Here is a 16205-nt window from a genome sequence, read left to right as displayed (position 1 = left end):
AGACAGATTGCCCCAGGCAAATACCTTCTGAGTCCTTTGAGCGGTTGCACTTGAACCTCAGGCTGACCACGCTGACCAGAATGATCACAACCACTATGAGGATAACTATGAAGCTGATGACACCTGGGGATGGAGGAGAGAACTGTCTGCAATTGATACAACAACATGTCTGTCCTTGGAGAGACTTTGACTGTCATCAAAACTTGCGTAGGAAAACAATATTTTAATTAAAATGAGCATGGTACATAATAGGCAGAGAAGTAAGTAGTCACAGGAGCGAACGTCTTTATCCTCAAAGGGCTTCCGAGGAATATTTAATTGGTAAGGCAGTGCCAGGAGGGCAGGAGCCACCCGATTACACTGGGAATTGATTGAACTCAGTATGATCTTACTACAGCTGGTAAATCTTATCCTAAAGGTGTATAAAGTCAGATAATAATACATAACAATACATAATATAACAGGGAGAGACAAGTTAAAGACTGTGAACGATGGTATCTGTCTCATAAACCAGTGCCCAAGGGCAGATTGGATTCTGACATCTGGCCTCAATAAATCAAACTATTCTTTGCCTGGGAATCTTGTCCTGTTAAAATTGCTTCAGGACTTCTCGTGCCTTACCTTGGAGGATATAAGTAAATAATACTTAAGAAGTTACCACTTGACTTTTAAAAATGCTTCTGAAATAACACTTTTTCCTATAGCGTGATAGAAATGAGTAAATTGGGTTTTTTGCCTGTCCTCATGGAGGAGGGGGACAGTATAGCGTGTCTCTTAAATCTACCCCGTGCCTATCTTGAAGTCTGTTGTCAGGTTAAGGTCTGGCATCTCTTGCTCCATCCTTCCCCAGTCTGAAGGATGTGGAGGACTTGGCTGCTTCCAAGCAGGATGCAACTGTCCAGGGGAAGGCAGTAAGGCAGGGTGGGAGTGAGGTCCCAACTAGTCTGCAGGGAAAAAAAAAATTGCCTAAGCTTCCAGTTGGGTAGTGTATTTATTCTAGACACTATCAGGGAACCAAAGGCATAGCATGGGATTGTTTGTGCCCCGGTCTTGTCCTAACATGGAGCTGGAGCAAACACTGGTGCTGGGACCGAGATCCCACGCTCAGGTGTGGCCATGATGGACTTTCAAATTGTCCGTCCTTTGTACACTGGACGTAGCCGGGAGTATTTATTAGGTGCTTTGTTGCCTGCTGGTGACAGTTCTCTTTTTCAGGGGTTTTCCCTTGCACTCTGGAAACTCCAGGATCAGGCATGCTGAAGAAGAAGACAGTGGAGCCCTCTCCAGGGAAGCATCTTTGAAGCTGGGTGTCCAAACCAGCCTGGCCTGGCAGAGCAAATCCCCCTCCTCTCCCCAGGCTGCACAAGACCTTACCAAAAGCTGCCACCGTCAGTGGTGACTTATCGTCTGTCGGAGTGGGCACAGGCAAGTAGCCAGAGGACATTGGTGTCAGGGTGACTGGCTCTGAGGTGCCTACAAGAGGGGAAAAAGGGTAGCTTTATGTAAACGTCTTTCTGCCAAGGTTGGGAAGAGGATTCCTAGCAATGCTAGAGGACCTGACTCACACTTGTACTTTATTGGAGAGAATAACGTTAGATTCTGGCCAGCCCCATTGATGTTAACACACCAAGACCTGTGTGGGAATCGGATTGCCTTGGTGTGGCCCCTTTTATTGACAGTCTGAGAACACCCATGGGGTTTTCTGCTGGGACCTGAGTGATGAAGCTGAGCGTGGCGGGTGCGGGACTGGACTGGCAGTGTGTTCGAGGGGGAGCTTGTCCTGGCTCCCTCGTTTTGCAGCCTTTTGCCACAGTGGCACCTTTCCTGCTGTGACTCACAACCACTGTTCCCAGGCTCAACAGGTTGCCCCAAAGTTCTGCTTCTGTGGAGCCGTACAAGCTTTTCAAGGCCAGATGGGATTGCCACCATCCCTCAAGTACTCGCTGGCTGTTTACCATGCTGCCTTGAAGACAGCAGTGTGATGGCCTTGCTGTTGGCCGTGAAAAGGGCTGTAAAGCATCCAGAGATAACCATCTCTCTGCGTGAGAAAGGAAAAAGCACCTTGAGTTGCTGCTGTTGTGGTACTCTCACTTCTCTCTGGCTCTTGACCTGCACAGAGAAAGGCAGAAGGTGAGTCTTGACCTTGAGTGAGAAGAATTAATGGGCGTGGGGAGGAGAATGGGTTCACAGCGGTGCTGGTGATACCTGGGAAAACGTGGAATTCACACTCAGGCTAAAACCTTCCCACCAAACGTACTTTGTACTATTTTCCATGTCCAAACAGAAACTCAGGGAACCAACATTCAAACACCCTTATATAAACTGTTCAGGTTCTGCAGTCCCAGATGCAGTATTTTTGGGCAGATACAGCAGCTGAATACTGGAAGACTGAATTAGGAAGGTTTATGAGAAATAGGAAATATGTGATGTTGAGACTTTAAAAAAAATGTGCTTAGGGTAAGAAATTCTGCAGAATATGGGTGAGGATTGACTGTTCGGCTTGTCCTTGGAGTTGGAATTAGTGAGCGTGCTGTCCTGGGTTATTGAGAAGTGATTAAGCTAGTTTGAGCAGTGTAGAGGTTTGTTCAAGCAAGGACTCCAGTTCCCAGCAGGATGAACTGGCTCATGGGAAGCTGTTTGGTTTGTGACAGCTGCTTCCAGTGCCTGTGCAAGCAAATTTAAAGGTGGCCTGCGTGTTTCACTTGTACGGAGAAAAAAACCCTTTGCTGCCTGCTGGATGCGTGTTGAACGGCCAGATTATCTGCACTGACCTTAGTGAAGAGCTACAGGCCCTGTCAGGAGACTAAAAATGATACTTTAGAGCTTCAGAATATCATCTGTAGGTCAAGCAAGATCTTCTTTCCTCCTTTCCCATCCCCACCTTCCCAACAGCAGCATTGGCCAAAAGCATGTGCTGCCAGGAGAAGCTCCTGGCACTCTGCAGAGACCACAGGCCGTGCAGCTGAAATGGGGGCTCCTGTCTTGCAGAAAACTTTGGAATGTAATTTTGCCAAAAGTCAGAAGAAAAATGAGGAAACTGTATGAAATAGCAAATCTAACTGGTTCAGAAACAACTAGCCACATGGAACAGAAAAGCCCTGAGAAGCAGGGACTACTGCTGTCCAATTTTTTCACCAGTCATCAAACCCTTTGTTTTATTCTGAAATTGTTCTTCTAGGCACCGGCGGCGGGCAGAAGCTGTGGTTTGCTGAGCCTGGCACGGATACCCCATCCTTGGGAAATCTTGGGTCTTGCACAACAAGAGACTTCGCTTTTGGAAGCATCAGCAACATTTCTGTAGTCACAGATGTATGTAATTTCTCAGGTATAAAGCAGGGTTATAATTAATAGCAATCTGCTCGGGTGCAAAGGGCTCTTGGCTTAGCGGGGCACAGGCATGCTGGCTGGACATCTGTGCAGGCAGAGCTGACCACGGGTTTTTAACCTTGCTTGTATTAGAGAAGATCGTGGAGGTACTTGGGGAGGCAGAGCAGTTTCTGTCTTGACTGTTGCAGATTTTTGAGGCTGAATCTTTAATGCGGAATCAGCTCATCTGGCAGATTTCAGCCTTCCCACTCTCTTGGATTCTGCCCTTATTCTGAGAAAGCTCTTACTGAATTATCTAATTTTTGTTTACAGGCTGGGTTAAGCAAAATATCAAAAGCAAAATTAATTTTTTTAAAGCTGTTAAAAGGGCTCCCTTTTCCTAAACATAGATCAGTCTTTCAGCTGCTCAAGTCCACTGCAGGCAGAGGATGGTAAGTTCATTTGGTCTTATAAAGATACCAGACATGATTTTGGGTGTTACTGATGGCTCAACCCCAAGATAAAGACTAGTGCGTAGATAACCCACACCATGTGAACCAAGTAAGCTAATTGCCCTGAAATTATCTAAAATTATTGTTACCCTATGAAAGGACAAAGTACCTCGAGGCGGTGAAGTTGCTGTGCTTCTGCTTCCAGTAGACTTTTCATCTGGAGAAAGAAAACACGGGAAAGGAGAATTAACTCTTGAAGCTGCTATGGAGAGCTGTTGGGTTTCTATGGGGTAAAAAACTCTGTTTGCATGAGACTTCCCCTCCAAAAAAAGTCAAGATGTCCAGCTCGCAAGCTGTGCAGTCAATTTAGAGAGTGTACATGAGAGGTGAGCTTGGGAGAGCTCTGCTGGGGTGCCTGGGGCTCCTCCGCAAACCATTACCTGGTGAAGCATGGTCTGGCTTTTCTGATATAGGCTTGCTGTGCAGCTGCCACGTCCAGGGCATGGTCATGTCCAGCCCCGTGCTTTTGGGGAGCTGGAATGATGTTAAAAGCACGACAGCTGCTCTTTTAGCCAAGATTCAAGGAGATTGAAAAGTTGCTGCCACTGAATAAGCAGCATGGCGTGGGCAGCCCAGTCTTTCTGATGCCCCCAGTTTTGCTTGGATAAGGAAGGATGCATAAGCAGGTCCTGCCTGAGCAAAAATTGTAGTTTTCCATGCTTACCCTGTGCAGTCGATGCCAGCAGTGTCGTGGCGAGGGAAAAGGATGTGGCTGTAGTAGTTTGAGCCACAGAGGTGAGATTCAGGTCGGTTGGTGTTGCTGATTTTACTGAAGGCTCTGTAGAGGAAGCAGAGTGTTACTTCAAAGAGCTCTGCTCACCAGAAACTCCACTCAGAAACAGCTTGGAGGAGGGCATGGCTATTGCAAAGAGTCCTCAGGCTCCTTGGGAGTTAAGGATAATCTGTCAGGGAAAGCACTGGCATGAGCAGACAGGGAAACAGCCTTCGTCCTGCTCAGTGTCAGGGAGCTCTTGTATTTCATTAGTTTTTGCTTTTTTTTTTTTTTTAGTGTCCAGAGGTGCTGAGCTGGCAGAGCTCAGGAGATGCAGGGAGAAAGTCTGCTTTTTGCCACCACTTTTTTCCCACATTGAGAATGAAGGTATTTTTATCACTGGCCGCTTTAACTGGCTAGAGCTGCCTGGCACCCACATGTGTGTTTGCTTGTTATCTGAAATGATAACTTTTATGTTTCATTTCACTGAGAGTCTCTAAGCAAAGTAATTTGGTTCTTACAGAGGTCTGGAGTCTGTCATCTTCCTCAACCTGCTACTCAAAGCTGCATAGCAAGAACATGATCCAGAGCAAGATGTGGGAGGAAAAAGCTTTCAGTAAACCCTCAGCAAGGAGGAATGCATCCCCAGCTTGGAATTTACAGGCAAGTTCCTTGTCTAGACTTCTCTTGACTTTGCAATAAAAATGAGAAAAGAGTGAAAATGGTTTAAAGTTTTTTTTTTTTTTTTTTTCCCCACTCCTTTTATCCAAATGCTTCGCCAAAATATTTGAATTTAGGAATAAGTTTCTTTTTTTTCCTGCAAGGCATGGAAGCAGAAGATGAGATGTTTTTGAGATCTTTTTCCTTTATATTTTTGGGGTTCTTTGGAGGGGTAGCTATGCTTAGAAAGATTTTTTTTTTCCCCCAAACATAGCAGGAAGAGATCTGTCTCCAAAGATCCAAGTGGACTAACACAGATGTGGATCTGGAGTTGGAGAGATCCCTTCCCGTGTATTTGGTTTTCTGTATTTTCAGACTGAAATGTGTAACTTTCTGCTGACACCTCCCTATGCCCACTTCCAGTACTTCTTTGTCACCAGGGACACATGGTAGTGTCCTGAAGCTGGTTTTAGCAGAGGGGGAGGACAGAAAAAAGAGAATAAAACGTTAGGGAACTCCTCTGAGGTTCGTATTACTTTAAATATTTTTCTGGCCTTATGAGTGATTGCTGTTTCCAGGACGGTAGGTAACAACACAAAACCCCCAACATGAGTAACTGACTGAGAGCGAAGGCAGCGTTCAGTCCCTGTGCTGCCACAAACATTAGACAGTTTAGGACCAGCCTCTTCGTGTTTCCCCTTTTCCTCTTGGAAGGGAGAGGTGCTGAGAGTGTGCAAAGCACTGGAAATTTTTAGTTAAAAAAGAAAAAAAATGTGGTCAGGCTTGTCAAGAGAGCAGTATTGACCAGTAAATGTAGTGCAGGGAAGTTCTTAAAACAATGACTTAATTGCTGTGACTTCCGTCAGGAGCCCAGGGCAGGGCTGGCATGTGGGGTGCTCTGCTTGCCCAGAGGGCACACCCCGATGGTCCCTGCGCGGAGGAGCTGCTCCGTGACGCGCGTGATGCCAGGTGGGAGGATGCGGCAACGCGGATGCTGCCCAGCCTGGCTCCTTGCCTGGGTTCCGGGCTGTCGCATCCTTTGTGCGCACGAGGTACAAAGCCCACACTTTTCCCTGCATTGTGACCTGCTGACCCTGCTTCTCCCTGTTTAATTCAGTGATTTTTCTCTCTTCTTGCTCACACCTGCACCTCGATCCCTCTGGGATGAGCTGGCTGGGTCAGAAGCCCTTACACCACAAAATTTCCTTCTTCCCCGCTGCCGTTCTCATCTAACCTGCCGCTGCCCAGCCCCATTTACTGCTGGATGGCCCAGCTGGACTGACAGTCCGACCAGTTACAAGCCAGGTTGTCTCTGAGCTGCGCTCTTAGGTCTCCAGATGAGCGTTACCTGAGGTGTGGTTCTTGACTTCAGGGCTGTGTGTTGTCGATTGGGATTGACCTGTAACACAAGCAGAGAACACGGAGGTGACGTCTCGTGTGCGTGCTCCTTGTTGGCAGGGTCCCCACTGGGAGGGTTGAAGGATGGGCCAGAAAGGGGCCATTACAGCCAGCAAGAGCTGAAAGGATGATGGGGACAAGGGACGGAGTTTGTCCCTGGTGTGGCTGTAGGGACCTGTGAGCAGAGGGACCTTGGCACCGAGGATCCGTGGAGGAGAGCGTGCTAACTGGGGAAACAGCTGGGAAATGGGGAGCAAAGAGGAGGCAGGATCCCTCTGCTTTTGCTGGGCTCCCTGGAACTCATCACGGCGCTCTTCCAGACAAAAAGGGGAGCCAGGCAAGGTCATCCCCTGGGGCGCAGTGCCCTCCGTGGCCCCTGGAGATCGGGGGGTGAATGGCGATGGACGGGGCTGGTGGAGGTGGGAAATGCAGGGGCCTGGGAGCAGGTGCTCCAGCGGATGGGAGGGGTTTGAATCTGGTTCTCATCTGGGGACTCTCCCTTTTCATCCCCACATGGGCACATGCATCCGCATCTAAACAGATGTATAAAGCAGATCACAAGCCAGGAGGTACCTGTTACGGCGTGAACAGAGGAGCCTGTGGAGGCTGTAGTACCTGAAATGAAAGAATAAGAGTATCAGTGGTGCTGATCTGTGACTGTCACTGGTGCATCCGTGTTCTTGCTGGCTGTGTGGTTTGGGTTTTCCTCGTCTCCTGTAGGAATGACTTTGAAACACGTGATTTCCCCAAAAGCATTAGCAAAGAAGTAGTAACAAACACTGAGTGCAAAACTATCAGGTTGGGAGTAAATGAGGACTGGAGTTTATTCAGCCAGGATAAATGTCCTCTCCCCAGATGGAGCCGAACCCTTCAGGGAGCCATCTTCCTCTCTGACAAGGAAAATGCACGGCTGTATAGATCAGTGGGGTTGCTCCCTCCCGTGAGCTGTTTGCCTGCAGCTCAGTCTTGCAGAGCAAGGCTGTTTGACCCGTACTCTGGAGCTGTTTGAAGAGTTAAGACACACGTTTCAATGCTTTGTTCCCTTTAGACCTCAATGAGTGGATGGATGAGGTTTGCAAAGGCTTCCAGGAACCGATGGGACTGTTTTTCCTTCCTGTCTCCTACCTCTGATCCTTCTGTCCCATATATCTGCATCCTGGGAAGCTGGCTGAAACTTTGTGACTGTGTAAGTCCGGACACAGCGAGGGGGCTGTGGGGGTCTGTGGGGAGCTGCGGCTTGGGGACAGCCTCGGAGCTGCTGTCCCTGGCAGTGGTGGGCTGTCCTGTAGGTCCATGCTCTCTGCTCTCCCAGGGCTGTAGGTGTTGCACTGAGCCTCTAGTTTCTCAACTGAAAGGTGTTTTTGTTTGCATTTTTAGGGTTTTGTTTTGGATTTCTGACAAAGCATCCTTGCACAAGCCCCCATGTTGCCTACTCTTGGGATCCCGGTGTTTTTCTTTAAGCCCCAGCTCCTGCAGCCCTGTGATGCGATGAGATGCCTGTTAAAACTGCTGCCATTTAAAGCAGAAAAAAAAAAATATGTCCAGTTCCCGTACCTGGGGACAAGCACTGGAAAATGTAAAGGCATTTTAAACACTCAAATCAAACCCAAGTGGTTTGACTTTGAAAAGGTGACTGTCATTTTTGAAGTGCACATCCTAATTGGTATTTTTAAATGGTTGTTGCTGGTGATCCTGGGGCTGCCTGTAGTTAAGGTTAATGAAAGAAACTACATTACAGCTACAGAAACCAGCTGCATCTGGTCTGTCTCACCAGAGTCCCATGAGAGCTGACAGCTCCTGAAGGTTGCGGTCACAAAGGGCCAGCGATAAAGGTTGGATCCTTCCAGCTCGCTGTCCCCCGTAACGCCGCAGAGCTCCACTGCAGTGGCGGCCTGTGATGGGGTGCGGGATGCTACGTCTCCTGGGCTGACAGGGGTGGGGATCACATCTCTCATGAGCAGGCTGCAAGAGAGCCCATCTCCAGGCTCTCCTTCTCACCAAAGAGAGGAGCAGGCGCTTCTGAACCCCTCTGGCTCTGACCTGTTTCAGATCTCTACCTTACAGCGAGAGGAGCCACAGCCTGCGACATCCTGTTTCCTACCCGGAGCCACGGAGGTGATGGAGATGCTGAATTTCATGGTGGGTACCTATGCTGCAGGTCCCTGAGGGAGGTCAGATGAATGACCGCCCTGATAGTGGTGTGGATCTGGAATGAGATCTCCAGCATCCAGTGGATGTGGGTTACTGGGGCTTGGCTCGGAGCCCACCACTCAGGACCGTCTGGGTGTAGCGAGCTCCTGATTGATCTCATTTTTCTCATGTAACTGTGTTTGAGCCGTAATTGTTTCTTTGTCTGACGCTTTATGACAATGAGCCCAGCCAAACAGGAACCAAAACAGAGTGTGAGCCATTGTCGATACATAATAAATCGTGGCCTCTTTCCAGATAGGATTTAGCTGAGAAAATTGGGGCTGACTTTGGAGATCTTTTCCATGCTTTTCTCCTCTAGCTTACTCCATCAGGCTGGCAAGACTGTCTTGTTCTGTCCGTGAAAGAGGAGACACGATCAGATCTTTAATTACATAGAGGGGAAGGGACTAATTGGTTTTCTAAATCTGTTGGGAACGGGACCAGAAAACATGGACTTCTAACTGCAGCAAGGAAAAGGGAGGCTGGGCAATAGAAAACTGCCTTAACAGAAGGGTGGTGACTTGCTAGGAGGGATTGTGGAGGACAATTATGGGATATCCTTCTCTGCAGGTTTTGAAGAGAGGTGAAGTGAGTCTAGTAACATAGGATTAGGGACGGATGTACCATCGCTTACTAAATCAACTAACATAATAGAAAAAAAGGAAGGGGGGATGCACCCCTTTGTAGCCCTGTCACCTGGGATGCCGTGGGGCACTGCCTGCGCCCTGGGGGCCCAGCTGAGCCCAGGGAGAACGTGCGTGATTTCCATCAGTCCCAAGGGCTTGACAAGTTTTCTCTTTGTCACTGGGCTTTGTCTTCTCAAACAGCTTTACAACACAATTTCTGGATGTTGGTTTGCAAATGACTTAAGATACTCTATACATTCAGCACAAAAAATAATGTGCCGAGGTCATCACCGGGGCCAGTATCCTCTAGCAGCTGCCAGACTCCAGCAGCTCCTCTTTCCCCAAAATTCCCTTGCACAAGCCATTGCCATGTTTTCCCATGGGGAGCAGTAGCTGCTTGTAACACATTTTCTTCTGAAAAATTATCACAGGTGCTTTTTAGTGTACCTGGCATGTGAAAGCATCGAGAATTGCTGAAGAAAGAGTTATGTCCACACTTAGTCTTTGTCAAAAGGGGAATAAAGGTGCTGAGCTGGCAGTTTATTCCAGGTTTTTTGGTGCAGCTGAGGAGAAACCTGAGAGCTTGAACAGAGCCTCTAGAGACGGGAGGAAGGTGAGGGCAAGGGAGGTGACATTGCCCTGTACTGCTGCCCTGCTGGGACCATCCCGGGGGCTGGCTCCAGCATACCCGGCGCTGGGATGAGAGGATCGTACTCAACACTTTCTTCCACCACAGTTCAGCCCTTTGCTGAAGGTCCCACCACAGCACTGGCTCATAAGGAGATCTCCATTTGCAAAACTAAACCTTGGCGTTATCGTAAATAAGATCAATAAGCAGTTTTTTTTCAGTGCTCAGTTCCTGGAGCTCACCTGGCCGAGCAGATGCTCTCCCCAGCCTGCTGTGTTTGAGCTTCGCTGTGGGGAAGTGACCAGTCTTGCTGCGAAAGGGGCCAAGGGCTGGAGATGCCCTTTTGGCCCTTCGCTCAGGAATAAACGCCCCTGCTTCTCTAAACACAACCACATGTTATTTCAAAGCTGAGCAGGTCTGGCTCTGACTTCTGGCCACTGCTGCTTGTTATGCCTTCCCTGCCAACTTAAATAATCAAAACCCCTGTTATATGAGGTGTTTTATTTTGGTGAAGGTGCTTAGCATCCCGGATGAGTTACGGTGCAGAGGGACAGACGCATGCAAAGCAGGAAGAGATGCGAGTCGCACCGTGGGGCTGCGCAGCGGGATGGGTACGGACAGAAAAGCGCCACGCGTCGGGGCTCCCTGCAGACATCCCTGCGGGACTCTCGTGCAAATGGTACTGGAAACCATTTCCTCCCAGTGCCGCTGCCAGCACAGCCCTGCTCCCCTCCGCGGAGGGCCCTGGCTATATAAACAGCTAACAATAACAACCAGGACGCAGCCAGCGCGGCTGTAATTGCAATAAACATCAAAGCACTCAATGACTCGCCATTGAGAGTGAGCAGCGCCAAGATATTAGTTGCGTGTTTGGGTGCAAGTGATTTAGAGCCGGATTGTGCCGTTCTAGGTGGAGACAAGGAGCTGGCTGAGGGATTTCCGATGGGAAATGCGGCTTTCTGCTCTGGCTGTAATGGGAAGCTCCTGATTACCCACCCGAGCCCTGGGGCTGCAGGTGCATCTCAGCTCTGCCTCGGCGCTAGCTGCTTGTCGGTTAAGTGTTACAGAGGGTGAGCAGGGCAGTTTTGGATTTCTGATATTTGCAGCAGTTCTTCTGTAGGTTAGATGTGTTCGACTGAGGGCAGAGGGGTCTTTCCATGGAGCCTTCTCTTACAGCACCCCAGCCATTCCCACAGCCACAGCTCACCCTGCTCGCTCCTCAGAGCGAAAAGAGAATGATGTGAAACAAACAAACAAAAAAGGTAAATTTTAGGTATTTCTGCTTTGGTATTACTTTTGGCAATTGTAGACATTTAAAGAGTGGTTTCTCCAGCTGCTGCCCAAAGAGAGGCATTTAAAAACCCCAGACTTTACATCAGAGCCTCCGTATGACAGCACTGCCATAGAAGAGCCTGCGCCAGCTGATGGGAACGCTTCGGCAGGGTCTAGCTGGGGCTCAGGAAGGGCTCGTGCTGCCCGGTCAGTGTTCGTGGAGGGATGGGGTCACCAGGGAGGATCCCACAGGGACTGGGACTGGTGATGGTGAGGGACTGTCTATCCCCAGTGACCTGTAACCCTGGGCTTGCTGGCCTCTTCTCCTTCCCTGGCAGTTCTGGGGGGTCGTGGTGATGTCCTGCCTGTTCCCATTGCACAGCAGGGAGCTGCAGAGCCCGCGTGGCATCGTGCAGCCTTGCTGTCCCTGCCTCAGCATCACCCTCGGCTTGCAGGGTGCATAAACAAATGCTTGCAGAAAAGAGACCGAGCAACCTAAAATTAGACTTTTCAATTCATACATTGTCACTTTCTGTCAAATGACCCATGACAAAAATATCCTGACCGCCCAGCGCAAGAGCAGCTGTTCTGGGGTGAAACACAGCAGCTGGTGAAGCAGCAAAGAGCAACAACACCCAATTCTTAGGACTTTCACATGGAATAAAAATCCTGTATTAGGAAACCTGGCAAGCAGAGAGCTCTGCAAAAGCCTAGGTCCCATTTTCTTAAGTGCCTAAAATTGTGCCTCTGCCCTGAGAGTCTGGCAGACTGGAAATGGTGGAGGAGAGAGAGGAACAGTGTCGCTGTGCAGGCTGGATAAGTGACAGGCTAAATCAGGTCCCAGATCCGCAGAGGTATTTAAGTGTCTAATTCCCAAGTGAGATGGGGGTTTGGCAGCTGGCTGCCAAGTTGTTCTGCTTGGTAATGACTCGGCCAAAGTGTTACGGAAAGTTTAGAGAGCCAGGAATTAAACCCGGATCTTGGCAGCAATTAAAATTGAACTCAGCCTTCCTCCGCCCCTCATCAAGGGCTGTGCCCAGGCTGGAGCATCGCGCTGTGCTCCTCTCTGGTGAGCTGTTCTGGAAGCGGATCTTGGCGGAAGTCAATTAAAAACCACTTGAATGTGGAAAACAAGCTGGGAGACAAACAATGTGGGGAAGCCACATGCATGGAGAGGGCTCTGCGGCATCGCTGGCCATGCTGAGGTCTGCTTTTTCTACGAGAAGCAGTTGCTCCTGGAAGAGGAGAGCAGCATGGCTTCTCTCCTGGCTGCTCCACCGCTGCTCTGCTGTGGTTGGGGAGCAAACATCGGCTCCGTCACACTGCTGCGCTGTCACCCTCCCAGCTGCTTACTGGTTCCAGCTTCCTCTGACACCTGCTTGGTTTGGAGCTCTGTGGTCGCTCCTGGTCTCCGTGGTGCTGGTGAGGTGGGTCTTGCCCTTCTCCTGGCTATGCTGCTCGCAGGGTTTGGCCCTGCTCTGGGGGTTTGGAGGAGGAAATCGCTCCATGCCCAATTCAAACAAAAGATGGGGGGACCAGCTATCCAGGCTTGATGGGAGCCGGAACCCAGCCTGTGCTTTTTGCCTACTTATAGGGTTTTAAAAATAAATATTCATCAGCAGTTCCCAAAGCATTTTACAGAGGGGAAGGGTAGTGTTAACTCTGCTTTGTTTTCTGCAGATGGGGAAACTGAGGCACAGAGCAAGCATCCTGAGTTGCAGGCTCATTTGGCAGCGCTGCTTTCACACCCAGATGAGGCTACCAGCCCACACCCTGCGGCTGCACACAGCGCCTCGCAGGTGCCCCTTGTTAATCTGTATGATTTTGCTCCAAATGTCGAGTGCTCCAGCTGCTGTAGGCGATGGGCTGCTGTGTTCGCTTGTGCACCGCACCCCCGGACCGGCGTCCGCAGAGCCCCGGGACAGCACAGGCGTTGCCATCCCTGCAGCAACGCTGTGGGTCAGCGGTAGGTGCCTACCAGACGTGTTTTGCTTCCCCCAAGTTCATGGAGGCTCTTTGCTACCGTTTCCAAGTTCATTCCCAAATTTATTATTATTTCCACTAATTCCAAGATTCCCCTGGGCATGCAGGAACCACTGTGCAGGAACATGGGATCGCCTCAGCTCCCATCTTGTGAGATAAGGGGTGTAAGGGCTGGGGGGGTGTTTCTCATCATTCCTGTTCCTTCCACTTTTCATACGTCTCCTGACTCAAAGCCCAGGGGAGCGGCTGAAGGACATCCCTGCCTGGCTGCGGTCGTCTCAGCGCCTCGGTGCTGCGGAGGCACCTTCCAGCTGAGTGCTGAGTCTCGCAGAAGCAGCAGGTAAAGCACCTTGGCCTGACAAGCTGCATCTGGCTCCAGATTTCGGGTGAGTGACCCTGGTGATATCACCTGGGTTTTATTCCCAGATTTCAAAGCACCGTATGGAAGAGGTGATTTTATTATCCCTGTTTCATATCTGGGGACAGCAAGGCACCAGAGCGCTCCGTGGCTGCGATGACTGGCAGACACAAAGCCTCGGGATCCTGTGTCCCCATCGGGTGCATCGTCCACTGTGACACACTTCTCTCTGATTTCTCATCGCACTAATTGCAGCATGATTCCAAGATTTTTAGCAACTCCAGAGTCACTTCTAGCTAATGTATGAGAGGAGCTTATCAAATCATATGTCTGGAGCTGCTCACCCAGGGCTGTGCTGCCCTCGGGACCATGCGGGGTCTGCAGTTGTGCCAGATGATGGTGGGAAAGGTGAAGGAGACCCACCTTGGGTCCCCTCCCTTGCCCAGAACTGGTGACAACTGTTCCCAGTGGCTGTCCCCAGTGGCAGAAGGGTTTGCCTGGTTTGCTCCGGAGGGTGGACAGGCATGCTCCACACCTCCCTGGCCCCCTCTTCCACATTGTGGCAACCAAGACCTCCACGTGAGCTTTCCCTGCCTCCTCTTCCCGTGGGGTGGCAAGCCCAAGCCGTTAGCTTTACTTCTGTCCTACGATGTCCCTGTCCCATCACTGTGTCCTGGACCAGCGACCTTGACCTCGGGGAACGGGGTCCCAAGCCAGTGGTTTCTCACCAGAAAGGGGTGAGAAGATTCCTCCTAACCTGTGCAATCCACCTGCTCCACGGCAGTGCTGTTTAACCGCATCCCTGGTGTTCCACCAGCTTTGTAGGAAGTTCCACCAGCTACTGGCACTGGGGGCAAAGTCCCCTTGAAACTATCTCCCAATGTCACTGCAACCAGAGGTACTAGAGGGGACTTTGCTCCTTTCTGCTGTGCTGGGATGAGTCAGCTGAAAGGTAGAAATGGCCCCTGCCACCCATAAGTCTACAAAAGAGACCGAAGGGGAGGTTCCTCCTCGTTGGGGTGGTTGGGTCATGCTGAGGGGGCTCCTCTGGGCAGGGGAGTGATGAGACCTTCTAGACTTGGCTCGGCACAGATTTCCCTTTTCCAGGTTCAGGGTTAAGCCCACACCTTGGCTTTCCCAGCAGGAGTGCTCCAGACGATGGGTTACCAGCACCGTCCCCTCCAAGGACACCTGCTGTTGACTCACCTATTGTAAAGGGGACATAATGCCTGGAAACTGTCTCCTGCCGCTGCGGTCAGATTTGCAGAGTCATCTACGGGGTTTCGTGTTACTAGAAGGGAGCAGTTTGTTTTGTGAACAAACATTTCTCCTCACCACCTCCTGCTTTCTCTTCCTTCTTCCCCAGGGTTGCGCTGGCCTCTCCTTTGGCCAAGGAATGGGTTTTAGGATGCACTGGGTGTAAGTACTGTGTCTGGAAGGTCTCCTGGCTGCTCAATGTCTCCTCTAGCTGCCCCCCATGTTTTTGATTATAACAAAAATATATATTAGCATATATATATATATATTCAATATACTGTGCTTCCTGTGGCATTATCCATCCACTGGCTGTGGCGCAGATAACGAGAGCAGTGGATGGAGCAATGGTGGGAAAATCCCGCTGGGTTCTCATCAGCTTTGAGGGGGAATTTTTTCAGTGGAAATCTTTTGTCTGGAAAATGCCTGCCCATTGTAATGGAAGCGGTTCATAGGAAGAGGGTTGTTTGGACAAATTTTCTGTTAAGTGTTTCTGGGGGAGGAAAAATAGGTTGGAAATGTTCCAAACCTTCCTACTTCAGCAATTTCAAAATAACAGTATTCGAACCTCCCTTTAGAAAGAACTGTGAGAGCTTAGAAGTTTAAATTAAGAAATAACAAATTCATTAATAAATTAATGAACTTGCACAAAGAAAAAAACCAACCAAACAAACAAAAAAAAAGCCTGTGTGGAAACAGGCAGGTATTAGTTTCCAGACAAAGCAAATTCTGACTCTCCTGGGAGGTTATTTCCACCTCCTCAGGGAGGAGGTGCAAGGAGACCTCTGCCTTGCACAGATTTCCCCCCCAAGTACCACATCACCCTAGTGACTTTGCTATAAAATTAAAAATAAAATTTAAAAAGCCATTTCAGAACTGTCAGGTCAATGCAAAGAAGTGAGACGGAATAGACGGCAGTGGGGAAGGCTGGTTGTTTTGATCGAAGCTGGAGAGGTGCAACCACAGCATCAGTGAGCATCAGCAACACTGGTATCATCGTCAGCAGGTGCTGCCCTGCTGAGGTCCAGCGCTTGCTGCTCGACACACATCTGCTGGGAACAGTCCCTGCCCCGTGATTTTAAGCAGACTGCAGAGGACAAATATGATGCCCTCAGGACCGAAGGATGGAGGGTGGCATCGCTTCCACCTGCTGCTGCAACAGCCGCTCCCCCCAGGAGGTGAAGCACAGAATGGTTTGGGGTGGAAGGGACCTTACAGACCACCTAGTTCCAACCCCCTGCCATGGCCAGGGACACCTCCCACTAAACAAAATTGCTCAAAAGCCTCATCCAGCCTGGCCTTGAAC

The 16205-nt window shown here is 49.8% G+C and overlaps 1 protein-coding gene across 1 annotated transcript in view; it reads right to left on the bottom strand.

Moving 5' to 3' along the window:
- Positions 1-7203, bottom strand: part of ECSCR (endothelial cell surface expressed chemotaxis and apoptosis regulator) — a gene marked incomplete at its 5' end in the record, with an annotated part of 9251 nt that extends 2048 nt beyond the window's left edge. The window contains 7 exons of the mRNA XM_010084020.1: positions 25-123; positions 1375-1473; positions 2062-2109; positions 3928-3975; positions 4483-4596; positions 6539-6589; positions 7162-7203. Of these exons, the coding sequence (XP_010082322.1) occupies positions 25-123; positions 1375-1473; positions 2062-2109; positions 3928-3975; positions 4483-4596; positions 6539-6589; positions 7162-7203 (501 nt within the window). The remainder of the gene's footprint in view (positions 1-24; positions 124-1374; positions 1474-2061; positions 2110-3927; positions 3976-4482; positions 4597-6538; positions 6590-7161) is intronic.
- Between the last annotated feature and the right edge of the window lie 9002 nt (positions 7204-16205).

The sequence above is a fragment of the Pterocles gutturalis genome, unplaced genomic scaffold (assembly GCF_000699245.1).
Source record: "Pterocles gutturalis isolate BGI_N339 unplaced genomic scaffold, ASM69924v1 scaffold22055, whole genome shotgun sequence".
Taxonomy (NCBI): Eukaryota; Metazoa; Chordata; class Aves; order Pterocliformes; family Pteroclidae; genus Pterocles; species Pterocles gutturalis.
This window is presented reverse-complemented; position numbering and strand designations above follow the sequence as displayed.